We start from the raw sequence: 27985 nt of genomic DNA, 5'->3' as shown, positions 1-27985 counted from the left end.
ATGAGCTACAGGGGGGCCACAAGCTCAGGAGTACATAGGTCCAAGGATTATGGACAGAAGAATAAAATAGAATGTCAAAGTGTCCAACTTCCGGGAAGATGGCAACCTAGGGAAACAGCACATACCAGTCCTGCTGACACCTGATCTCCATTGCCTTAAAAACATCATTTTTACAAAAGCCAGAATATACTACAACTTTAAAAACAACAAAAGTGGCAGGGGAAAAAAGCTAGAAGACTGATCAGAGAGCAGAAAAGAAACCCACCTGCCTAGCGGCTGTGGGCACCACATTGGTGCCATCTTGCCTCACTACACCCAATTCCAGAGATGAACAGAAAAACAACCAAGGACTTGAAGTAAGGGGCTGCAGATCACTGGAACTGTAAGCCATCAGTTCCTCCTGTGTAAATACTGGCTACTATTTATAGCAGTGGCAGCCAAGCTCACCAACCCGTCCAGAGATCCAGACCAACACTCAACAACACCATAAGTGAAGCCGCCGTCCCTGCAGGAGAACACCCAGTGCGGCACCTCCAGGGACTCTCACAGCCATGATAAACTCTCTGGATCTAAGACTTTGAAGTTCAATCTGGCAAAGGCAGGGCTGGAGTTTATTGTTGGACATAGCAGAGGCTGGGACAGACTCAGGCTCTGCATCAGTGGAAAGTGTGGAAGGAGACCTATGCTTAACACTAGATCCAATTAGTAGGATCTCTGGGATCATGACAGACCACCAAATAGTGGTGAACAGGGAGAAGTCAGACCAACCCAACCCTAGCTGAGAAGAACAGAGACTTTTACGTTGAGTTTGGTCTGAGAGGCATCCAACACCTACACAGGCAGGGAGAGACCCAGGCTCTACATCCGTGGAAAGTGTGGAGGGTGACATATGCTTAACACTAAATACAGCCCTATTGATACTGGCCATCTGCATAGACTGAGAAAGAATCAGAGAATCAGGCTTGCAGCAGGAAAGGTGCCGGTGGCACTTGGTGTGTGCACAGAGAAAGACTGCAGAGGCTTTTGCATTATTTTGTTGTTGTTGTTTGTTTTTTTGTGTGTATGAGTGTGTATGCATATTTGTTTGCTCTCTTTCCAACCCCTCTGCCAAGCTTCTTGCCTTGTACATACCCACTCTCTTCTCTCTATCCTCCCACTCCTTTTTTTTTTTTTTTTGCAGCAATGGAAATAGAACCCAGGGGTATTCTACCTCCAATCCACACCCCCAGTCCTATTTTTTTATTCTTTATTTTGAAACAGGGTCTCACTGAGTTGCACAGGGCCTCACTAAGTAGTAGCTGAGGCTGTTCATGAACCAAGATCCTCCTGTCTCAGCCTCCCAAATGCTGGGATTACAGGTGTGTGCCACCACACCCAACCTTTTCTTTTTTCTCTCTCCTTTGCCTTGTATTAAATCCACTTCATATCACTTTACTAAATATTCTACATTGGTTCCTAGAATATGACTACATATTCATTATCTCTAATCTCTACTATATACTACCTTACTAAACTCATACTCTCATTTTATTTGAGCCTATCTGTGGCTTTATCCTATTCTTGTATTTATGACTTCATTTCAGCCTCCTCATTCAGCCTTCACTGTTGAATAAAACATAACTTGCCCTGGACATACCAGCTGACACCTAGAGACTGAGAGAAATCTATCAAAAGCAACAGATGCAAACGTCTGAAATCATGAGAAAGAGGAAAGAAAAGGAAGAAATGAGCTCCCACAACACCATAAGAGAACCTGACAACACAGAATTATAGTCCTGTGTAGAAATAACACAGGACTTCCAAAAATATTTAGAGAGTCTGAAAGAAATAAAGAATGCAATCATTGAAGGGAAGAAATCAATTCAAACTATCAACAATATATTAGACCACATGGAGAAAATAATCTCGCTCTTAGAATATGATAACTCCAAAAATGAATGCATAGTAAAAAACTTAAGAAAAAAATTCAAGCCGGGTATGGTGGTGCACACTTGTAATCCCCCTACGTGGGAGGCGGAGATGGAGGATTGTGCAGGTTCAAAGCCAGCCTCGCTGGCTTAAGAGACCCTGTTTCCAAATAAAAACATAAAATAGGTCTGGGAGTGTAGACCAGAGGTAGAAGGGTTTCCAGGAACCTCAGTACCACCATAAAACAAACAAACAAACAAACAAACAAACAAAAAGACAGCATGAATTGTGACATTGAAGAACTATGAGCCCATTTTAAAAAGCTAACCTAAGAATAATTGGCATAGAAAAGGAAACAGAAGGTGAAACCAAAGAGATCAACAATCTTGTCAAAGAAGTAATATCAGAAAAATCTTCCAAACATAGAACAAGAGTTCGATACACAGGTACAGGAAACTTAAAGAATCCCCTTTAGACAAGATCAGAGAAAAGGCTCACGATGCCACATAATAGTTAAACTGACCAATGAAGAAGCCAAGGAGAAAATCTTAAAGGCAACAAAAACAAAAAGGCCAAGTGATATTAAGAGGCAAACCAATTAGAATCACTCCAGACTTCCCAAACCAAGTCATGAAAGCCAGAAGGGCCTGGATTAACATATTCCAAATTCTGAAAGAAAACAATTTGTAGCCAAAAATTTCCTACCCCCAATTTTTCCTACCAAAATAGCAAAATTATCTCTCGAATTAGATAGAGATATAAAAATCTTCCATGACAAACAGAAGTGAAAGGAATTTATGTCTTCCAACCCAGCACTAGGGAAAATACTCAAAGCGATTAACTGCAAAGAAGAAATAATATACACTAGAACCAGAGAAACAAAAATTTACATCAAGCAAACAACTAAGCAAAGGAGAACAAACACTACTTTAAACAGAAGTTAAAACTCAATATGTTAGGAAATAAAAATATCTCTCAATTATCACACTAAACATAAATGGTCTCAACTCCCCAATAAAAAGACAAAGTGGTAAAATGGATTAAAAACCAGAATCCAATTATCTGCTGCCTGCTAGAAATACCCCTGACAAGTAAAGATAGTAACAAACTAAAGGCAAGGTAATCCATGCCCATGGAACTCGAAGACATGAAGGAATAGAAACCATGATATCAGACAACTTAGACTTCAAGCCTAAGCTTATCAGGAGCGACAAAGAAGGTCACTTTTTTTTTTTTACTGGTAAAAGGAATAATCCAGCAAGAGGAAATAACAATAGTCAACATTTATGCCCCAAATATATGTACAGCTCCTTTCATAAAACAAATTCTTTGTGACATTAAGTCATACATAAGTCCCAATACAATAATACTGGGAGACTTCAACAGCCCTCTCACACCGTTAGACTGATCTTCTAGACAAAAAGTTGGTAAAGATGCCTCATACTTAAAGAACACCATCAACCAAATGGACCTATTAGACACATACGGAATATTACACCCAATTACAGCAGAGTTCACATTTTCCTCAGCCACTCACAGAACCTTCTTCAAAATAGATCACATGCTGGGTCATAAAGTGAGCACTAGCAAATTAAAAAAAGTGAAATTCCCTGCATCTTTTCAGACCAGAATGAAATTAAACTAGAAATCAACTATAAGAAGACTCAGAGAAAGTACATAAACATGTGGAAATTGAACACCACACTGCTGAATGAAGAATGGGTCATAGAAGTAAGGGGTGAAATAAAAAAATTGCTAGAAAAAAACAAAAACAGAGATACAACTTATCAAAACCTCTGGGGCACTTTGAAGGCATTATTAAGAGGAAAATTCATAACACTGAGTGCTCACATAAGAAGAACAGAACATCACCAAATAAATAACCTAATGACATACACCAAAACCTTGAAAAACAGGAACAATCTAACCCCAATGCCAATAGAAGACAGGAAATTATTAAAATCAGAGCAGTAATCAACAAAATAGAAAATAAAAAAATACAGAAAATCAACAAAACCAAAAGCTGGTTTCTCAAAAAAATTAACAAGATAGATAATCTACTAGCCAAATTAACAACAACAACAAAAAAAGAATCAACCCAAATTACAAAGATAGATTAAAAAGGAAATATTACCACTGATAGTGTAGAGATGCAGAGGATTATCAGAAACTACTTTGAAAAACTATACTCCAAAAAAATGGAAAATCTGGAAGAAACTGACAACTTTCTATATAAATACAACCTGCCTAAACTGAGTCAAAAAGATATAGAAAATCTAAACTGATCAATAGTAATCAAAGAGATTGAAATAGTAATAAAGAGCCTACCATCAAACAGAAGCCCAGGACCAGATGGTTTTTCCAGTGAATTTTATAAAACCTTTATAGAAGAGCTAATCCTGATATTCCTCAATCTATTTGATGAAATAGAAAGAAACGTTCCTCTCTAAAATACATTCTCTAAAGCCAAAATTACATTAATAAGAAAACCTAATAAAGACAGCTCAAGAAAGGAAAATTATGGGCCTATATCTCTGATGAACTTGAGTGGAAAACTGTTAAAAAAATACTAGCAACACACATTCAAAACCACATCAAGAAAATCATACACCATGACCAAGTAGGGTTCATCCCAGGGATGAAAAACTCTTTTAACATATGAAAATCAATCCATGTGATTCATCACATAAGCAGAACAAAAGACAAAAATTATATAATAATTTCAATAGATGCTGAGAAAGCATTTGACAAAATCCAATATCCATTTACGCTAAAAGCACTGCAGAGAATCGGAATAGAAAGAACATGCCTCAATATCATACAGGCCATCTACATAGGCCCACAGCCAACATCATGTTAAATGGGGAAAACTTTGAGAATTTCCCCTAAAAACAGGAAAAAGATAGGGATGTCCATTATCACCACTTTTTTTCAATATAATACTTGAGACTCTAGCCAGAGCAAGAAGGCAAGAAAAGGAAATCAAAGGAGTACAAATAGAAAAAGAAGAACTCAAACTTTCACTATTTGCAGATGACATGATACTATACTTAGAAAAACCAACAAACACAACCAAAAACCTTACAGAACTGACCAACAAATTCAGAGACGGGCGTGGTGGCACACGCTTGTAATCCCAGCATTCAGGAGGCTGAGACTGGAGGATCACAGTTCGCGGACAGCCTCAGCTACTTAGTGAGGCTCTCTGCAACTCAGTTAGACATGGTTTCAAAATAAAGAATAAAAAATAGGGCAGGGGTTTTAGCTTGGAGTTCGAATATCCCTGGGTTATACCCCTAGACCCACCAAAAAAAAAAAAAAAAAGAAAAAAATTCAGAAAAGTGTCTGGATAGAAAATCAATCTTAAAAAATTAGAAGCTTTTTTGTATACCAACCATAAATCCACTGAAAAAGAAATCCAGAAAACACTTCCACTCAGGATATCTCTCTCTCTCTCTCTCTCTCTCTCTCTCTCTCTCTCTCTCTCTCTCACACACACACACACACACACACACACACACACACACACACACTTAGGAATAAACTTAACCAAGGAGGTAAAAGATCTCTACAAAGAAAATTATAGAACATTAAAAAAAATCGGAGAAGACCTTAGAAGATGGAAAGATCTTCCATGTTTATGGATAGGCAGAAAAAATATCATCAAAATAGCCATACTTCCAAAAGTGATCTACAGATTCTACATAATACACATTAAATTACCAAGGTCATTCCTTACAGACATAGAAAAAGCAGTCCTTAAATTCATTGGGAACAGCAAAAAAAAAAACCCAGAATAGCCAAAGTAGTTCTCAGCAACAAAAATCATGCTGGAAGAATCACAATACCTGACCTAAACTATACTAAAAAGCCATAGTAATAAAAACAGCATGATACGGGCACAAAAACAGATACATACACCAATGGAGTAAAATAGAAGACTCTGAAATAAATCCACATGTTTAAAGCCAATTGATTTTTGACAAGGGGGGCCAAAAACATACACTGGAAAAAAGATAGCCTCTTCAACAAATGGTGCTGGCAAAACTGGTTAATCATATATGAAAAAATGGAAATAAATCAAACTTTCTTACCCTGCACAAGAGTAAGTTCAAGATGTATCAAAGACTTGGAAATTAGACCAGAGACCTTGTAGCTTCTTGAAGAGGACATAAGTTGAACACTGCAACACATAGGCACAGGTAAAAACTTTCTCAACAAGACCCCAAAGGCACAAAAAACTAAAAGACAAATCAATACATAGGATTGCATGAAACTAAAAGCTTCTGTATAGCAAAAGAAACTATTAAGGACCTCAACCAAGAGCCAACAGAAGGGAGAAGATTTTTGCAACTACTCCTCCGATAGAGGACTAATATCTAGAATATACAGAGAACTCAAGAAACTCAGCACTAAAAAAAAGCAAATAACCCAATCAAAAATGGGTACATAAACTAAATAGATACTTCAAGAAAGAAGCAATTCAAATGGTCATTAAATGCATGAAAAATTGCGCAACATCATTGGCAATCAGAGAGATGCAAATCAAAACTACCCTGAGATTTCACCTAACTCCAACTAGAATGGCAATCATTCAAAACACAAACAACAACAGATGCTGGCGAGGATGTGGAGAAGAGGGAACTCTAAGACATTGTTGGCAGGATTGCAAGTTAGTTAACCACTTTGGAAAACAGTATGGAGGATCCTCAGAAGAATGGGAATGAACTTACCATATGATCTAGCAATACCACTTCTGGGTATCTACCCAAAAGAACAGAAACCAAACTACCAAAGTAATGCATGCGTATCTACTTTCATAGCTGCACAATTCACCATTGCCAAACTATTGGACCAGTGAAGTTGTCAGTCAACAGGATGAATGGATTATAAAACTGTGGGATATGAACACAATGGAGTCTTACTTAGCAATATTAAAAAAAAACACAATTACATCATTTACAGGAAAATGGATGGAACTGGAGGACATTATGCTAAGTGAGATAAGTCAGTCACAAAAAATAAAAAATCAATGCTCTCCCTAATATGTGGAATCTAGGGAGGAAATGGGTCATAGAAGGAACTCTAGACGAAGAAGGAGCAAATACGCCAACCTAAATAAGGGGATGAGAGGGTGAAAGGGAAGTTCTTTAATGCACATGATGTACATTAACAAACATATCAATGTCAATCACAAAGCCAAACAAAAAGAGGGAAGGGGAGGGAATGTGGCAAGAAGTAGGTAAGGGCTAATTGGATGATGTGTGCATGTGTGCCTCCACCATCTTGTACCCCATTAAGATGTATGACTACAATCACCAAAAAAATATAAAATTAAAATAACAAAAACAAAAACAAAAACAAATAGTGTCCAAAAATATGCAGGGGTGAGACTTAAGGAATTAAGATATTAAAAACAGTCATGTAAGAGGAGGGAGGTGGGGAAAATGTACAAGCATATACACATCCGGGCCCAGAAGTAATATATGCTCAATGATGACATGAGAAGACCGTGAACTTTCCTGTGAGACTGCCTATTGAGGGTCTTCTACCTGGAGCCAGTCTACAAAGACTAGGAGAGGTAGCTATTGCTTCAAATGATCAAGTTTCAACAAAATCACAAAGCATATAAGAAAGCCAGGAAAGATGACTCATTCAAAGGAATAAAATAAACATCTAGAACTGATCCTAAAGAAATATACAGATTGGATTTACTAGTCAATGGTTTTTAAGACAACAATTTTAAATATGCTTAAATAGATAAAGGAAAACAATAAGAGATCTAGAAGAATTCCAGAAAAACAATATGGAAAAAAAGATTATTGAGAAAAAATACAAATTATAAAAAAGAACCAGACATAAGTTCTGAAGCTAAAAGATACAATAACTGAATAAAAATTTACTGTAAGGGAGCAACAGGAGATTTAAATAGGTAGAAAAATGCACAGGCGAGCTTGAAGACGGGTTATTTGAAAATACTGATGATATGCAACAAAAAGAATAAGAACAGAAGCCGGGCATGATGGTGCACGCTTATAATACCAGTACTAGGGAAGGTGACACAGGAGGATCGCAGGCTCAAAGCCAGCCTCAGCAGCTTAGTGAAGCTCTCCGCAACCTAATGAGACCCTATTTCCAAAGAAAATATTTTAAAAAATTAGGTCTGGGGGTATAGCCCGGAAATAGAAAGCCCCTGGGTTGCATCCCCAGTACCACACACACATACAAAAGAATAAGAAAGGTGAAAAGTAGGCAGAGCCTAAGAGATTTATGAGATATTAGGAAGATGAACAAAGACATATTCTAAGAATTCCAGAAGGAGAAAGGGGAATGGGTAGTGAGCTCGCTTGAAAAATTCAAGTACAAGAAACTGAATAAACTCCGAATAGTAGAAACCCAAAGAGGTCGACACCAAGACACATCATACTTAACCTGATGAATGACAGAGAATCCCAAAAGTAGCAAGAGAAACTCATCACATATAAGGGATCCTCAACAAGATTATTAATGGATTTTTTAGCAGAAACCTTAAAGGCCAAAAGGCAATGGGATGCTATATTTTAAGAGCTAAAGGGGAAAAAAAAGTCAACTGATAATTCTATGACCAGCCCAAATTGTCTTTCAAACTGAGAAAGAAATAAAAAATATTTCCAGAAAAACAAAACTGAGGGAAGTTCATTGCCATTATACTTGCTCTATAAGAAATGCTAAAGAGAGTCCTTCAAGGTGACCTTAAACAGTAATTTGAAGCCATATAAAAATGTAAAGTACTTCAGTAAAGGTAAGTATTTGAATAAATATCAAAACAGTATTATTATAATTTTGGTTTGAAACTCCACTTTTTATTCTTTTTCATGATTGAAAGAAAAAGGCATTAAATGATTATTAATCTGTGTAATGGTTACACAGTGGAAAAAGATGTAACCTATGAAAACAACCACATAAATGGAGAAGAGTGAAGCTGTGAAGGAGTATAATTTCTGTATGTAATTTAAGTTATGTTGATATCAGTTTAAAAGAGATTGCTATAGTTTTTGTTACATGGAATCTTCATAGTAACCACAAAGAAAGTCACTAGAAAATATATGCAAAAGGAAATTAAAACATGTCATTACAAGAAATCTAACTCAAAGGAAGGAAGCAGGGGAAAAAACCCAAGAAAAACAGAAAACAATGAAATGGCAGCAGTGAATCTTATCAGTGACTACTTCATATATAAGTGGGTCAATCAATCAAAAGACATACTTTGACTTCCGGGAAGATGGTGACCGAGAAAAGCGGGGCTTAACAGCCCCGCTATCAACAAATCTCCATTACCACAAAATCAGCGCCTTTCATAGCCAGAAAACACCATCACCAGTGAAACAAAAAATCACCAGGCTCCAGAGAGAAAGCAGACTGAGAACAGAGCCACAGAGGAGATACAGTGGCCTCACGCCCGAGGACGCGTCAGACGCAGCAGCAGCGCCATACTGCCGGCGGCACCGGCAAATTTACAGGACGGCTACAGCAAGCCAAAGTGAGCCACTGCGGAACAGCCAGGCGGGATTTCTCCGCTCAGAGAGCATCTAAAGCTCCCAGTGGCTGAGCTCAGCACATGCTGCAGGGATTCAGAGTAGAAATCAAAACCAAGAAGAAAAACGCCAGCCCCACAGCCTAGGGCGTAGCAGCGGCGCCATATTGCCACGGGCGGCAGCGGCACCGAATTCAGCGAGGCCAGTACAGCTACATCTGCGTACTCAACAACAGTGAGTCAAATTGCGGGCCACAGAGGAGAAATCCCAGTACTGTACTCCCTGGGACTTGACCCAGTGGGGGAGGGGCGGTGGCAGAGATATCACACCATAGGAGAACGTGCAACCTGGCACCCCCCATAGTCTAAAGCAGCCTCTATCGACTCTCTGGGTCGGAGACTCTGTGATAAAACCCAGTAAAGGAGTAGAGGGGTCTGAGATACTACTGACTCGAGATCCAGAACACCTTAAGTGACGTCATAGTGACCCAAGGGAAGAACCCAGAGAAGGCACAAACCTCCGAAATCATGGGAAAGAGGAATAATACTGGAGCAATAAATGCCCACAACCCCACAACATCAGAACCCGATAAAACTGAAAATCAGAGATTTCTAGAAGATCAAATCAGGAAAATAACTGTAGAAATAATAGAGGTGTTTCGAAAAGAACTCAGAGAGAGCCAAAAAGAGATAAAGGATGCAATTAATGAAGTAAAGGCCTCAATTCAAAGCACAAACAACCGATTAGAACGCATGGAGAACAGAATCTCGCTCTTAGAAGATGAGCAATCCAAAAATGAACTCATAGTTTCTAATCTAGAAAAAAATATCCGACAGCAGGAATCTGATATTGAAGAAATATGGGCCCATTTTAAGAGAGCTAACCTAAGAATAATTGGAATAGAGGAGGGAAAAGAAAGTGAAACCAAAGGGATCAACAATCTCTTCAAGGAAGTAATAGCAGAAAATTTTCCAGACATAGAGCAAGAGATTGATACACAGGTCCAGGAAACTTATAGAACTCCCTTTAGACAGGATCAGAGAAGAGGTTCCCCATGCCACATAATTGTCAAAATGACCAATGTAGAAGCCAAGCAGAGAATCTTAAAGGCAACAACAAAAACAAAAGGCCAAGTGACATTCAGAGGCAAACCAATTAGAATCACTCCAGACTTCCCAAACCAAGTCATGAGAGCCAGAAGGGCTTGGAGTAACATATTCCAAACTGAAAGAAAACAACTTCCATCCCAAAATTCTCTACCCAGCAAAACTTTCTATCAAATTAGATGGGGAATGCCGGGTGTGGTGGCGCACGCTTGTAATTCCCGCACTTGGGAGGCAGAGACAGGAGGATCGCGCTGGTTCAAAGCCAGCTGTACTGGCTTAAGAGACCCTGTTTCCACATAAAAATGTATTAAAATAGGTCTGGGAGTGTAGCCCGTGGGAGTGTAGCCGGATGTAGAAGAGCTTCCAGGAACCCCAGTACCACCAAAAAAAAAAAAAAAAAAAAAAAAAAAATTAGATGGGGAAATGAGAAGCTTTCATGACAAACAGAAACTGAAGGAATTTATGTCTTCAAAACCAGCGCTAGAGAAAATACTCAAAGAGATTAACTACAAAGAAGAAATAGGTAATAAACACCAGAACCAGAAAAACAAGATTTTCCACCCAGCAGATAACTAAGATTGGTTATCTTTGGAGATTCATTATTTATTTTAGTCTTTTACCTATCTCTAAATTGTATTGTTTGCCTTTATTGTTGTTAATTTTTAGGATTTCTAGTTGGAATATTAATATACCTTCAGATATAGCATTTGGAAATATTTTATCCCATTCTATTAGTAACTTTTAACTCTGTTTACATTGTCTTTGGATATACAATATTTTTTTATTTTTCAGGGAGTTTGTATACTCTTCTGTTGCCTGTGCCATTGAAATCATATCCAAGAAATCACTGCCAATTTCAATGTTGTGAGGTTTTATGACCCAGATTTTCTCCTAAAAGTTTATAGTCTTAAGATTTATATTTAGGTCTTTTATCTATTTTGAGTTAATATTTATATATGGGATTAGGTAAGGGTCCAATTTTATTCTTTTCCATGTAATTATTATTTTTCAACAATATTTAGTTAAAAGATTATTATTTCTACCACCAAATGTTCGTAGAAACCTTGTCAAAAATAACTTGACAATATAGGGAAGAATTTAGCTCTAGGCTTTTTAACTCCAATGGTTTATATATCTGCCTTTAGAATAGTACTACACTGTTTCAATTATTGTAGCTTTATATGGTTTGAAATCAGAAAATATATATCTTCTAGCTTTGTTCTTTTTCAAGATCGTTTGGGGTATCTAGAGTCCATATTCCATATTAGGATAGATTTTTTTTCTGAAAAATAAATATATAAATATATGATAGTTTCACCTAAAAAATAGAAAAAAAATATTCTCTGTTAAGAAAGTAAAAAGAAATATTGAATGTTATCTTTAAGTCATCAAAAGCTTGGTATCAGACAAATGAAACTGTTATGTGAGATTATCATTTTTAATTTTGGATAAATTGCTATAATACTAGATGTCAACCACTAAGCCAAGCATGGGAGGGAGGGATGGGGAGAGAATGGAGTGGGGATCGGGTGGGGGCTGACTGGGCGATGTGTGCATGTATGTCTACAAAAGTTTGTATCCCACTATGATGTATGAATACAGTGCATCAATTAAAAAAAAATAAGAACAGTGTTGGAGATCTCAAATTTTTTTTTCTTTTGCAGTACTGGGGATTGAACCCGGGGGCATTTTACCTCTGAGCTACATCCCCATCCCTATTTTTTATTCTTTATTTTGAAACAGAGTCTTACTAAATTGTTGAAAGTCTCACTAAGTAGCTGAAGCTGGACACGAACCTGCGATCTTCTTGTCTCAACTTCTCAATACTGGGATTACAAGTGTGTGCCACCACACCTGGCACAGATCTCAGATTTCTTGATTTCAAAGTTACTATGGCCGGGCATGGTGGCACATGCTTGTAATCCCAGCATTTTGGAGACTAAGACAGGAAGAGTGCAGTTCGCAGACAGCCTCAGCTAACTCAGTGAGGCCCTTTGCAACTCAGTAAGACCCTGTTTCATAATAAAGAATAAAAAAATAGGTCTGGAGGTGTAGCTCAGAGGTAGAATGCCCCTGGGTTCCAGCCCCAGTACTGAAAAAAACAAAAAGAAAAAGGAAAGAAAAAAAAAAGATAAAAAGTAGAATAGTGGTTGACAGGAACTGGGGAAGAGAGGAATGGCGAGTTATTGTTTAATGAGTGCAATTTCAGTTTTGCAAGATGAAGAGTTGTGAAGATGAGTGTGGTACAGGTTGCACATGAATGTCAATGACTTAATGACACGAATCAATACACCTAAAAGTGGTTACAATGATAAATTTTATGTTTTACATATTTAATCCCAGCTGGGTGTGACACATGCCTGTAATCCTAGTACCTGGGAGCCTGAGACAGGAGGGTCAAAGATTTGCGATCAGCCTCTGCAACTTGGTGAGACCCTGTTTCAAAATAAAAAATTAAATAGAGCTTGGGGTGTGGCTTGGAGGTAGAATGCCCCTCGGTTCAATCCCCAGTACCATATAAAATCATGTAATCATAACTAAGCTAAAATTGAAAAAAGATTTAAAATACATGTTTAAAGAAAGAAAAAGACATCAATGTAAGTGACATCTTAGCCTAAGGATATAGATTTGGGGGTATTTTATTATGATAAATAATTGAAAATAATGAAAATGCCTTTCCTCTAAAAAAGCTAATTATATTCCAACTTAAGTATCTTAATTGCTTATATTAATTTATCACTCATTAGTTATTTAATAAGCATATTTATAAGTTTTGCATAATTAAACATGAAAAATATTCACTTTAAAAAATATAGTTTTGGGAAACTAATACATATACTTTTTATCTCTGACATTTGAGTTCTCTAATACCCCATATTTGTGCCAATATAAATGTGTGGGTTAAAATAATTTAGTTAAAACATCTGGTTTCTAAATATTTTGCATATTGTCATTATAATATTGTCTATTTACAATTCATTTTTGTTGATTCTTGTGTTAACAAAAATGTTATGTCATGAGATGTCAGACATAAGAAATATAGCTAGCAAGACTGATATAAATATGTGAATTGATCAATACAACCCTGAAGATTATGTAGGAATGCTATCTCTAATGATCAGTGTAGGACAAAAGAAGGTACTAAATTGCAAAGAATGTATTATATTTATATAACCTATATATCAAAGCTTGATGCTAGCTTCATACCCGAAGTATTACAATAGTCATTTAGAAATTTGTAATCAGCTAATTTCTAAACAGTAATCTGAAAAAATTCTGAAACAGATCAATTTCATATTCCAATAATGTCAATAAACTTTCAAAATTATAGCAACTAAATTTATACTGCAATATAAAAATCTATTTTCTGAAACTACAATGAAGCTCAGTGGGGAAAGGGGATTTCTAAGAGAAGCAAAGGGTAATTTTTATAGACTTTATCGTACTGGTGGGCACCTGATTTGAGATACCCTTCTTAGGAAAGTAAAATATCTGAGATGAGATGACCTTATTGTAGGAATTTCGATAGGCACAGGTTTGTCTTCATCTTCAGGTGTGACAGAAATATTTTCCTGTTCCTGTGGGCCTGAGATGACTTCATTTTGAAATGAGATATAGCTACCAGCATTCTTATAAAATGAAGAAAATCCAATATTATGGAAGCCAGGAGAAGTTTCACTTTGAGAGTAGGGATACTGTTGAGTCATAGATGGAGAATGATTGGTACCATGACTCTGAGACCCAAGATGAAAGGAAACTTTTGACTCTTTATTTAACTGGTCACTTTCTTTAGCATCAATGAAAAATCCATTTGTTTGACTGGTAGAGGAAGCAACAGTTGGAAGAGAAAAGAAGGATGACATGCTTTGTTGATAGGAGGCTCTATCTGCAGTATTCCATCGGACTAAAGGAACTCTTCCTTCAAAACTTGTAATGTATTTAGAGTTATATTCAGGAATAACAGAGGTATGTCTGTCAGCATCAGCATGGCCTGTGCCTTTGGAAAAAAATTCAATTTCATTTAGATTGAACATGTCATGACCATTTGCTTGAGGATCAAAAAAAATGGTACTACTGTAGCAAGAAACTATGCTTAGTTTACGGGAAGAAAAAGATCCTCGGGACTGAAAGGCAGCAAAATGCTCTAAGGGAGAGTCACCAAAGTTTATGTTTTCTTGAGAATCGAAGTTCACTCTACTTTGTCGCTTACTAGGGAACAGACTCCCTTTTAAAAATCTATCAAATAAAGAGAGTCTTCTTGCAGAGGGAAATGAACGGACAAATTCATTTGATGCCTTAGAGAATTTTCTACTTTCTTTGGGTGCAATGACTTCATAAAATGCAGAAGGACGAGATGTTTTACGATGAAAAGACATTTTTGGTGGTAAAATAGAAGAGGCTCCATGATGCTGAGGGTCTGAAGCAACTTGATCATCAGGACAATCTGGTTGGTAGCTCTGGTCCTCTTTGCAGTAGCTAGAGTTTAAAAAAAGGGTGAAATGAGGAAAAAGAATAGGGAGTACAGTAGAGACTTGCCAAGCCTCCTGAGGAATAATGTCCACCTTACCAATAGGGAAACAACAGAGAATAAGAAAAACAGGGCAGCTAAAGTTGATGGCCATACAGATGTGCCCCAAAGAATGCAGAGAGGTAGAAGAGTCACTCTACCCAGTGTAAGTACCTGCCCACTCTACTGAAGCTTGGGGAAACTGAAAGGCTCAGAGAAGAAAGAAAGACAAAGAAAATCATATAAAAGAACACTAGAACTAAAGGATCTCTGGAAATAGAACTTAGGTTTTTTATTTAATTATTTATTTATTTTGGTGGTACTGGGGTTCCTGGAAACCCTTCTACCTCTGGGCTATAATCCTAGACCTATTTTTTTATATTTTTATTTAGAAACAGGGTCTCTTAAGCCAGAGAGGCTGGCTTTGGACCTACACGATCCTCCTGTCTCCACCTCCCAAGCACAGGGATTACAAGCGTGTGCCACCACGCCTGGCTGAACTTATGGTTTTAAATAAAACAAATCACAATATCTGTTTGTAACTATTACTGTATTTAAAGGAGTGAAGTAAGATAAACTTATATCCTTTTGACTAATTGCATTTTAAAATATTAACCATGGATGAAGCAAAATTTATCTGGGAAGGATGTTTCACCTAACTATACTGCCATTCCAGATACCCAGTTATTGTGGAAAACCAAAAGGAGCACTAAAGCTTGGTTTCTGAATATTTCCCATGTTCTTTAGCATATGAAGCATGAAACACATGAAGTATTTTTTGTTTTGTTTTTAAAGGCTCACCTTAAGCATTTTCCCATTTTGAATTTAATTCAAAGTAAGACTTTCCTTTCCTTCTATCATCCTTCATCCGTAAAATGCCTTGTGTAGGTGGAAAGGGTCAGAAGTCTGTTAAGCTGCATGTGGAATTGACCTAGCAATAACACAGAATGTGATGACAGCAGACTCTAGAATCTAATGACATCAGTTCAGAATAAAATTATTCCACAGCTTACCTGGCTGAAAAGCTGAAATTCGTGTGGCTGTGTAATGGGTATTTTGACTCCACTATTTTCAAAGAATCACCAGCAAATCAAAGGGTGAAGAAACAGCTGCATGAGGGTGATAACACAACAATATCTGCACAAGTCTTTCCTCACAACCATCTCTCTCACCAGCAACTTTCCACACCCTGGTCTACTAATTCATCCTTCTTTCACCACTCCAGGCTGCTACATCCTCCAGTGATAAGGAAGAGTAACTGTAATGATTTGGATTTAGAATGTCTTCCTTGCCCTCATGAAAACCTGGGCAGCCATGTTAGAGGTGGGGCTCGGTTGCTAAGAGAAGCCCCTGGGGGTGTGGCCTCAGGGATTATATAAGATCTCTCCTCTCTTTTGCTTCCAGCTTCCATGATGTGAGAGCAGAGCCTTGCTCTCTCTCCTTCTCTCTTTAATACTACCATGTCCTGACCTCTGCAGATCCAGCCTGTCATGGACTAAACTTGAAATCTCCAAAAACTGTGAGCAAATAATTCTTCCTTTCTCTAAATTGTGTGTGGTCAGTTGTTTTGGATTATGACAGTGAGAATGCTAACAGATACAATGGCCATTGTAGACTTTGGTCTGATGTATTGAAATGGGAAGAAAACGCTTAAAAGATAGCAAGTCATTGTCCTCCCAAGAAAGAAACAAGCTACACTCACATCAACAGTAGACTGTGCCTTCGACTCTCTGGGCCACCCGCACAATTATGGAGATCTGCTGTGTGACTTTCATCACACCAAAAGAACTTACAATCATCTGTGAGAGTTACAAGAAAATAAATGTTCTACTCTGTTCTAAAACATTTTGGAATATTATCTCCATAAGAGGTATATGTATATGTACAGAGCCATTTATAACTGCCTCTCAAATACTTACTCACTGCTCAGCATCCTGCCACCTCTATCACCTCCTCTAGTCTTTGTTCCCTTCCTAACACCTTACTCCAGGAAATGCTTGAACAAAGGTGTTTTTTTTTTTTTTTTTTTTTTTTTTTTTTTTTTTTTTTGGCCTAGAGCTCTCAATTTTCACTGCACAATTGCCAGGTTTGTGATCTGGTATTACACTACACACAACCTAATACATTAACCCAGTATGTCCTGTTGTCCTTATAGTATGGGACACCTATAAGGAAACTTAAATTAAAGCAACAAAAATACCATTTATAGTAATTTTGAAATAAATATTATGCTCTTAAAGTTCTTTTGTTTTTTTATGTTGATAGTGAGGATGGAATTCAGGGGTGCTCTACCTCTGAGCTATACCCCTAATCCTTTTTATGTTTTATTTTGAGACAAGGCCCCACTAAATTGTCCAGGTTGGTCTCCAACTTGTGATCGTCCTGTCTCAGCATCTTGAATTGCTGGGACTACAGATGTTCTATTCTCTTCAGAGAAGTAACAGATGAATCATTAGCTCACCAGGACTGAATGTCCTTCTTCCTGGTGCCTAGATATGTTCCTTCAAGGAATCTACCCTATACCTGGGGAGAAGTCGAAGACTAGAAGAAGAACCATATGGAGTCTGAATTTTTAATAACATAAAACGACTAGCTCTAAATTAGAAGTGACTTAAATAACCTGAATTGGCCAATTCAAATTTTTCTATATTATTCCAGAGAATGTGAGCTACTCTAAATTTGGTAATATAGAAATGTACAATTATATTACCAGCTGATCCAATTATTAGTCAATAATAATAATATAAACTATTCAATTCAGTATATTAGATTTCTCCTTAATAAATGGCTCATCAGGTATACCTAATTATGAGTTGGGTGGGGTGTACACTTGTGATCCTAGTACTGGGGAGGCTGAGACAGGAGGATCACAGGCTAGAGGCCAGTTTCAGCAACTTAGTAAGGTCCTTCAGCAACTTTGAAAGATTCTTGTTTCAAAAGAGAAATAAAATAGGGCAGCCAAAGGTGTTGCACACCTATAATCTCAGTACTTGGGAGGCTGAGACAGGAGGTTCACAGGTTTGAGACCAGCCTCAGCAACTTAGTGAGCTCCTCAGCAACTTAGCAAGACCATGTTTAAAAATAGAAAAATAAATAAAATAAGGCTAGGGGCACAGCTCAGAGGTAGAATGCCACTGGGTTCAATCTCTTGTACAAAAAAAATGGGAAAATATATAACTTGGAGGTAGAATACCTCTGGGTCCAACCTCTAATGCCAAAAAGTAAAAATAAAATAAAAAGTATGCCTAATTATATATAGTGACAGTAATGTTCATCTTTTATTTATCAGGTTAACTCTGTTATGTTTTCATTCATTACAAAATTGGACGTTTTAGAAAAGAATGAATTTATAAACTTATCCTTTGTTTCTTAATAACCCTCCAAGTACTATATCTATAAATTTTATAGCAATGGGGACACTTGATTAGGAAGATAATGGAAGACAGAGATGCACTTAATCTTTTCCAAGCTAGTTCTTCTTCACTGCAGGTGGCAGTGTTAGAGACTTTATACTGCTGGTTCCCGTGTTACCAGATATTATCTTGAGGGTTATAAAGTGTGCCCAGGGTGTGCAGTGATACTATTCTTTTTTCTACATTATTCCATTACCTAAGGTACACCACCATGAAAGGGCCAGGTCACATCTTGTTTCACAGAGGTTATTTCCTTTTTTAGAAAAATAAAAATAAAAGGTCTTTTACTGTATTGGTTCTCTTTCTCTCTCTTTTGGCTTCTTCCCTGAAGCCTATAAATAAGCTCAAGTACCCCTTATGTTAAAAAAAATCAAAACATCAAACATAAAATATCTGCTCTCTGAACTGGATACTCCCTTCTTGCTGTGCATTTCTCCTCCCATTCAAAGTCAGGATCCTTGAAATAAGGCCCTCCCTTACTGGTGTCCACATCTTTACCTCCTGTCCATCTGTCCAGGCCTAGATCAGATTTCTGTCCTCATAATCATCCAGCACCTGCTCTTGCAAAGCTTCTTTTAATAAAAAAAAAAAAAGCCTAAATTCCGAATAGAGTAAAACAAATCCAGGCCTTTTTTATTTGACCAAAAACATTAAACTGAAAGACTACTGCTAAATGTATTTTTCTAGTTCAGGGGTTGGCGAACTTTACTCTGGGAGCCAAATCCACCCGTACCTCATTTTGTAAATAAAGTTTTATTGTAACATAGCCACGCCCATATTGTCTATGGCTGCTTTCACACAATACTGGCAGAGCTGACTAGTTGAGACAGAAACTGTATGGTCCACAATGCCTAAAAGTACTTCAAATAGTACTTTTAAGAAATTCTTCCATATACACATGAGGAATTATAAATAAAAGTGTTTATAAGAGCAAAAAAAATGTGACCTCACATCCATCAAAACAGAACTAAGGTATATACAAATACTCCTTCAATGGAATATAGCATGTTAGTTGAAAGTAGTAGAGTGTTTGTTTACCTATACGAATATTGAAAACTTCAAAAAACTTTTAGCTCAAAAGCCAACTTACAAAATGTTATGCACCTGCCAGGCGTGGTGGCGCATGCTTGTAATCCCCGCGCTTGGGAGGCGGAGACAGGAGGATCGCGCAGGTTCTAAGCCAGCCGCGCGCGCTGGTTTAGGAGACCCTGTTTCCAAATAAAAATATAAAATAGGTCTGGGAGTGTAGCCCAGAGGTAGAAGGGTTTCCAGGAATCCCAGTTCCACCAAAAAAAAAAAAAAAAAAAAGGTTATGCACCCTATAACGCCATGTATGTACATTTTAGGAACAAAAGACTACTTACACCTTGTTCATATAAACATATATATGTAGTAGAAGCATTAAAACTTCAAAAAAGACTGCACACCAACTTTAAGATAAAGGTTATTTCTGAGAGGAAGGAGTAGAGGAGTAGAGAGAGGATTTTAGTGTTATGTTATGGGTCCTTTTTTTTTTTTTTTTTTTTTTGGTGGTACTGGGGTTCCTAGAAACCCTTCTACCTCCGGGCTATACTCCCAGACCTATTTTATATTTTACTTGGAAACAGGGTCTCATTAAGTTGCTGAGAGCCTCACTAAGTAGCTGAGGCTGGCTTCGAACCTGTGCAATCCTCCTGTCTCTGCCTCCCAAGCGCGGGGATTACAAGCGTGCACCACCACACCACGCATGGGTCCTCTTTTAAGTGTAAAAAACATAACACCTTTTTTATTTTGCAAATTTAGACTACTATGTCATTAAGGAGTACAACAACCACATATTGAGTATCTGAATCCATTTATGTTAATACCTTGAATAATTAAAATTTCCACACCAAAACTGACTTGCCAGAAGTAAACAATGGCAAGAGTAAAAATGCGAATTAACATAAAGCAAGGCCTATATTTTACATCATGAAAGTGAAAGTTAAAAGTTGTAAGTAAACCTTGGAAAGTTTTTATCTGTCTGTGTCTCGCTTTCATCGCTATCCTCTATCATTTATGAGGTAACACCATCTAAGTTGCCAGGTGCACTGCCATGTATTATGCTGGGGTAGACTTGTGGGATTTCTTTTCTTGTCTTTTTTTTCCCCAAAATACTCAGGCTTGTTATTTTTGATACTATCTAAGAAAATTATATGGATTTATTACTAAAATAAAATATGTCAAGAACAAAAGAAAAACCCTACAGGTTCACTATACAACCCTGTGCCAGATTTCAAAACATACTTTTCTTTGTAAAGAACCAGTGAAATGGGGAAAAAAATGAATGTATTCCTTTAAACTTAAGTAATATTTAACTTTTTTGTTATTGTTGTTGTTTAGGTGGTACTGGGGATGGAACCCTTCTACCTCCGGGCTACACTCCCAGACCCATTTTATATTTTTTATTTGGAAACAGGGTCTCTTAAGCCAGCAAGGCTGGCTTCGAACCTGCGCAATCTTCCTGTCTCCGCCCCCCAAGCACGGGGATTACAAGGGTGCACGCCTGGCAAGTAATATTTAACTTTTTAAAGAGGAGATTTCTAGAGCTTCACATAACATTTTCATTGAAATAACAGATTTTAAGCCCATAGTTTTTGTATTTAATTTTTTTTTTTTTTTTTGCGGTACTGGGTGTAGAACCCAAAGGCATTCAACTTCCGAGCTACACCCCCCAGCCCTATTTTTTATTCTTTATTTTTGAAACACAGTCTCACTGATTGCAAAGGACCTCACTAAGTAGCTGAGGTTGTCCGTGAACTGCGATCCTCCTGTCTCAGCCTCCCAAATGCTAGGATTAAAAGCATGCGCCACCACGCCCGGCTATTAAGCCCATAGTTTGATAAAGCAATATGGGTCACATATGATAGAGAAAAGGGAAATGGGGAGGGCTTTTTTGAGGTATAATGGCACAACAGTTTTAATACAACCACAAATCTTCACAATTTTAATACTCTGTGCCTGGGTAAGCAGCTTGCACTGTGACATTCCTATAGAATCATAGCATTTTATCCAAGTACAATTGTTAAAAGGGTAATGTAAGCAATTGCCTATACAAAGGTAAATAGACACTGCAATGTTATTTTTCTTCTTGAGTCATTTTTGCGCGTACTAAATTACAATTACATGTCAGTATGTTACTGATCTATAGAATACACTTTAAAACTGTGAGGTGTGGCAGCTCCTATGAGAGAGAACTAATGTGTATGAATATTTTGAGTGACTTTAAATAGCTGCCATGGATGGGAAAGACAAAGAAAATCCAGTATTCAAGGGACCTAGAAACTTAATTCTCAGATACCTTTTATCATTTTCTCATTGTTGAATGGTCAAAGACAAAAGTAAAGATTGAAGTGAAGCTAGGTTTTGTTATTACTAAAAGAAAAATCTGCCAGGTCACTGCTCATTTACTTTACATCAAGCCGAGACCATGATATATATATATCTCGACTGTATAATTCAAGACTGCAGTTAAATATTTCTAATTTACTTGAATCACCATGGTAACATGACAATTAGAAACCTTGTATTTTCTTAAGAAGGACATGCTTAACATTTTCTGACATTACCTCTAAGTACAAAATCCCCCAAAATGAGTATTTTCCAAAAGGTAAGTGGTTGAGAGCTGGTAGCAAAAACTATCATGGTTTAACATTTCCACCACCAAGTAGAGAGAAATTAAAAGTAACTACTGTTTAAATATCTAGTCAAGGAAAAATTAACATGACCAATTAACCGAAACGAGAATACTGCCATTCCAGTGTGCACATTTTCATATTTGTTTCAGTTTGCAAATGGAAGGTAATGCAGTTTATGTTTTGGTGTAATTTCCTTTCTAATCTGTGCTCAGATTACCTATTTAATGTAAAAATTGGGTGGTCACCCACAGTATTTATATACTCTAGAAAATAAATCATGTCAGGTTAAATTTATCAGAGTTAACTGTCACAAAACTTTGCTAGACATGAAAAGCACAGAAATCGAATAAAATAAGGAATAGGATGAGTTACCAAAAGAACTAGTTGAACATTAAATGGGATAACAGATTCAAGAAAAAAAAAATTGCAGTGTTCTTATTTCTATTCTTATATGAAAGAAAAATAAACCTCTGGTTTTTTCACATTAATATTGTACTCAAGATGACGGCAGTGGGGAGTTTACAAAAGAAAATGAACTAAAAAGTTTTTAGGAATAAGGACTTCAATAAACCAAAAATATTAACATAAATTAGTGACCTAAAAAGAATTAAAAAAAATTTTTTTTTCTTACTGCGCACCAAGGAAGGGTGTCAGGACGTTCTCCTCTCCAAAACACTCCTCCTCTTTCACTTATTTGGTGCCACATACAGCTCTCACTGAAGACACTAATGTTGCCAAGGTCGTAGCTAATTCAATGTCTTAGAGCAGTAATAAAAGTCAGTCAAAACATATTTTTGCTGAGAAGTAAAGATGCTTTACAAGATGAAACTGTTAGTAAAAGATAAAGGAACAGTCTTAACAGTTAAGGTCCTAGGGGGCCTGCTTTATCACACTGAGCATCAGTTGTTCTCACTACCACTCCACGTAGATGAAATTGGCTGAGTCCCACAAAGGCCATGAGGACACTTCTGTACTGGAGAAGGCCTGGGGAGCTTCTTTTTGCAGAAGATGCATCCCACTGATTTTTGATAAGATCAGAGTTCATGAGTCCTAACACTGAAGTCTTGTCAACAACTAAGTGTACTAAGTATATTTTTCCTTTCTTTTTTTTATTTTTTTATTTTTAGTGGTACTGGGGATGGAACCCAGGGGCCTTCTACCTCTGGGCTACACTCCCAGACCTATTTTATATTTTTTATTTGGAAACAGGGTCTCTTAACGCCAGCTGAGGCTGGCTTCGAACCTGCGCGATCCTCTTGTGTCAGCCTCCCAAGTGCAGGAATTACAAACGTGCACCACCACGCCAGGCTATTTTTCCTTTCTTGTGTAAAACTAATAGCACTTGGAAATTGGTATCTACTTTACTTAAAGAGGTAAAATTCTCTAGACACCTCTCATAAAAGATAAACTTGTCATGTGACCATATAACTGCCTCTGATACATTAGAACAGGCAATCTAAAACACATTTTCCAAAGACCTCAGTTTTTTTTTTTAAAGTATTTATTTAAAAATCAGCTCTTGGCCAGGCGTGGTGGCACACACTTGTAATCCCTGCTCTTGGGAGGCTGAGACAGGAGGATCGCACAGGTTTGAAGCCAGACTTAGCAGGCTTAAGAGACCCTGTTTCCAAATAAAATATGAAAAATGGGTCTGAGAGCGTAGCCTGGAGGTAGAAGGCCCCTGGGTTCCATCCCCAGTACCACCAAAAAATAAAATAAGATAAAATAAAAATCAGCTCTTACCTATTGAAAAATTAATTTTTAAAATTATTTTAAAATTTATTTAAAAGATGTGTTAAATCTTTCTATATTTTATTCCCTTCATTTAAAAATATCAAATTAAAAGCCGGGCGTGGTGGCATATGTTTGTAATCCCTGCACTTGGGAGGCTGAGACAGGAAGATGGCACAGGTTTGAAGCCAGCCTTAGGTACTTAGTGAGGCTCTCAGCAACTCAGTGAGACCCTGTTTCCAAATAAAGTATAAAATAGGTCTGGGAGTATAACCCAGAGATAGAAAAGCCCCTGGGTTCTACCCCCAGTACCACAACAACAAAAAATAAATAAATAAAAATATCAAATTAAATATGCATTTATTTGCCTTTTTTGGTACTGGGGATTAAACTCAGGGGCACTCTACCTCTGAGCTATACTCCCAGCCACTTTATTTTTTTATTAAAAATAAATATATATTTTTATTAAACAGGGTTCTACTAAGTCGCTGAGGCTGGCTTCGAATATGCAATCCTCCTGTCTCAGCCTCCCAAATACTGGGATTATAGGCACCTCCAAGGCACCTGGCTAATATGCTTATTTTATTTTTCTAGAATGGGGCAAAAGACAAAGTTTCTCTTTGTCTGCTTTATTAAGTACTATTTACTATAGCCTACTCTGTCATTGCACTGCATATCACTATTTTAGTATTTTATTGCTAACAAAGACACCCAAAATTAAGCAAGAGGTAACAGTCTTCCCTGGTAACAGTCTTAGAGTTCTGATGTGCCTGTTTTTTTCTACTAGTTGCATGTGACTGCCTTTCATAAATTTCACAACTCTTTCTTGAATCCACATTAAAAATGTACACTGATGCCATTATTTGAAGTTTAATCAAGTACTATCATTATTTTCTTTTTCCTTGTCATAAACTTAATGAAGGTTATCACTATAGAATTTTATAATTTCTTTAACTAGGCTATACATTTAGCCAGAGTCTTTTTATCTCCTCTTGTTCTACATTCCTGTACCCAGATGCCAGTCCTCCTCTGTCTAAGTGGATCAGATCTAGCTAATCCCTGGTTCTGTCATGTCCTTACTACATGTGAATGCCAGAACCACAAGCAGGACTACTGTGTGATGAAGAACTACCACAGATTTACCTACAAGTAGGATAACCAGATGGCTTGTCTTCAGTGACGCTCAGTGATGTTCCATGTCATGATGGGATTTTTATCATTAATAAAATATAATAAGAGAGTGTTTTCTGTCCCTATAATAACTACCAGGTCTTCGTTTTGAGTGGTTTAGTACTATTTTAGATTCCTTTTAAATATTTGCCTATTTTGAAACAAGTCTACAACTTGTTGTTGTTCAGGAACACACATTTTTTTAGAACTTATTATTTAGATTGATCCTTTGCGGACTTCCCTATCTGGAAAACTTCATAGTTATTTCCTGAATTTATATAAAAAGATATTAAACAATTCCAGTCCTAGCAGTGATCTCTAAGACCTGATTAAGTATTTATATTTTATCCCTACTCTTTGTTTCTCCCTCCAGATCTCTCCTGCCAATCCCATGGTAACTGTGTAGATCAAGCACTCATTCAGGAAACCTTTACTGGCACCTACTCTGTACCAGCCACAACAATACAGTATTAGGAGTGAAACAATGAAGACACAGAATTCCTAACCCTCAAGATTTTCAGGCTATAACATACTAATTAGTCCTCCTTTAAATTTTTTTATTTTTTGACCTGCATATGTTAGTCTTCAAAACACAAGTCAGATACAATTTAATTTATAATTTTCCCCTAAAAGAACATTATCTATGTTCTTGGTGTTAGAATTCAATTAATTACGCAATAGCCAAATTATAGAATCAGCCTATAGGTATCCCATCAACAAGTAAGTGGATTAAAAATTATAGAATATACATACAATGGAATTCTATTCAGCAATAAAGAACAAAATTGTGTCATTTTCAGGAAAGCGGATGGACATGGAGAATATCACGTTAAATGAGATTACACACTCATAGAAAGTGAAGGGTCATATGTTTTCTCTTACATGCAGAAAAGCTAGGGAGTAATCATCAGGATACAAGAGGGACTTTAAATAAAGAAGGAGAAACCCCAGTGGAGTGATGGAGAGAGCTCAGGGGGGCGTAGAGGAAGAGGAGAATATATGAAGGAAATACTTCCATTGACATTGTATGCATATGTGAAAATACCAATGTCAACGTCAATATGATGGCTGGAGAAGCTCACCAAGTGCTGTGTGCATGTATGCCCCTATCACTCTGAACTACATTATGATGTGAGACTATAATGCACAAATAAAAGGATATAAAAATAAGTTTAAAATTTCAATGAATTAACCCAATAAAGATAAAACTGAATCACTTATACATTCTCAAATATTTTTAATCTGCACTAAAATTTAGTAGCCCTAGCCCAAGTGGTAATTTAAATTTAATTATGATTAAACAAAATAAAATTATAATTACAATTAAATTACAATTTCAATTTTTCACTTGTATCAGCAACATTTTTTTGGTGGTACTGGGGTTCCTGGAAACCCTTCTACCTCTGGGTTATACTCCCAGACCTACATTTTTTATATTTTAATTTGGAAACAGGGTCTCTTAAGCCAGCAAGGCTGGCTTCAACCAGTGCAATTCTCCTGTCTCCGCCTCCCAAGCGCGGGGATTACAAGCGTGCGCCACCACGCCCGGCAACATTAGCCACATTTTAAGTGCTTAAGAGCCACATATGAGCCAGGCGTGGTGGCGCACGCTTGTAATCTCAGCATTTGGGAGGCTGAGACAGGAGGATCGCGGTTCATGGACAGCCTCAGCTACTTAGTGAGTCTCTTTGCAACTTAGTGAGACCCTGTTTCAAAATAAAGAATAAGGGTCTCATGCTCTACGGACTGAGCTAGCCAGGCCGAAGTCAAAATAAAGAATAAAAAATAGGGCCGGGGGTGTAGCTCGGAGGAAGAATGCCCCTGGGTTCCAGCCCCAGTACCACAAAACAACAACAACAACAACAACAACAACAACAACAAAAACAAAAACAACAAAAGAGCCACATGTGGCTAGCAGCAATTATATGGGGAAGCACAAATATAGTTTATTTCCATCATCATAGAAAGTTCTATTGGACGGCACTGGTCTAGAGAGTTCTTATATAAGGTGTCACGCAGTAACCACATTAAAAAAAAAAAGGGGGGGTTACCTATTTTGGCAAATGATTGCTGTCTTTCTCAATACTCACATGATATCACCTACCACTGATTTATATTTCTTTTATCAATGCAGTCCAAACCACCTAAAATATTGATAATACTGAAAGTGGTTTTAATTATAATCTAAGTCAAAATAATCATGCATTTTCATTTCTTGTTAGTAGCAGAATATATGACTGGAAATGCACAATTAAAAGTCCTAAATAATGCCAGTAATGCATAAACAATTAGTGCAAGAAGGAAAACATCTTAAGGAAACTTACCCTCCTTCACTCTCCGCTTCCTCTGAGCTATGCCTTGATGCTGAACTCTGAACTGTCGTCAGCTTTCTTTTTCTAGCTCTGTGCTGAGGACTTATCTTATGACCCGTTATGGTCCCTCCAAGTTCATCTTGCATACATTCCTCCAGCTTTGAAATGGTTTCCTTAAGAATTTTGACTTCCTCTTTGAGTTCGTCCATATTTGTCAGCAATTCATTTAGCTTTTCCAATATTTGAAGTTGTTTTCTTTGAAAAATCACCGCTGTTCCATTATGAGTCTCATCTTGCAAAGTTACTGAATCAAATGTGTTACCCAGAGAAAGAAATTTAGGTAAAGTCACTGTTGCATTTGCTTTACGAATCTTGTGATACCACAAAACTAGCAGGCTGACTCCAGCAGTTCCCACCATGATGCCAAAAATCAGTTCTTTGTTTGTAGAATGAGGCATTTCTCAGTTTTGTTTCTAAAATTGAGAGCACAAATGTAAATGAATATTGTCTTTGTCCTAGACAAAAATATTAGTGCTTTTTCAATCAATGAAAGCCAAGTCTTTATTATAAAAAACCATTGTGTGGTGTGGTGGCACATGCGGGTGTGGTGGTGCATGCCTGTAATCCCAGCATTCAGGAGGTGGAGACTAGGAGATTGTGGTTAGCGG

General features: G+C 37.2%; 1 protein-coding gene across 1 annotated transcript in view; it reads right to left on the bottom strand.

The window, feature by feature from the left end:
• Window positions 1-27775, bottom strand: part of RMDN2 (regulator of microtubule dynamics 2) — a gene marked incomplete at both ends in the record, with an annotated part of 64551 nt that extends 36776 nt beyond the window's left edge. Inside the window, one exon of the mRNA XM_080711354.1 lies at window positions 27330-27775. Within this exon, the coding sequence (XP_080567480.1) occupies window positions 27330-27775 (446 nt within the window). The remainder of the gene's footprint in view (window positions 1-27329) is intronic.
• Window positions 27776-27985: the final 210 nt, after the last annotated feature.

The sequence above is a fragment of the Muscardinus avellanarius genome, assembly GCF_963383645.1.
Source record: "Muscardinus avellanarius genome assembly, chromosome: 15".
Taxonomy (NCBI): domain Eukaryota; kingdom Metazoa; phylum Chordata; class Mammalia; order Rodentia; family Gliridae; genus Muscardinus; species Muscardinus avellanarius.
The sequence above is the reverse complement of the archived record's forward strand: the minus strand, read 5'-3'. Positions and strand labels throughout refer to the sequence as shown.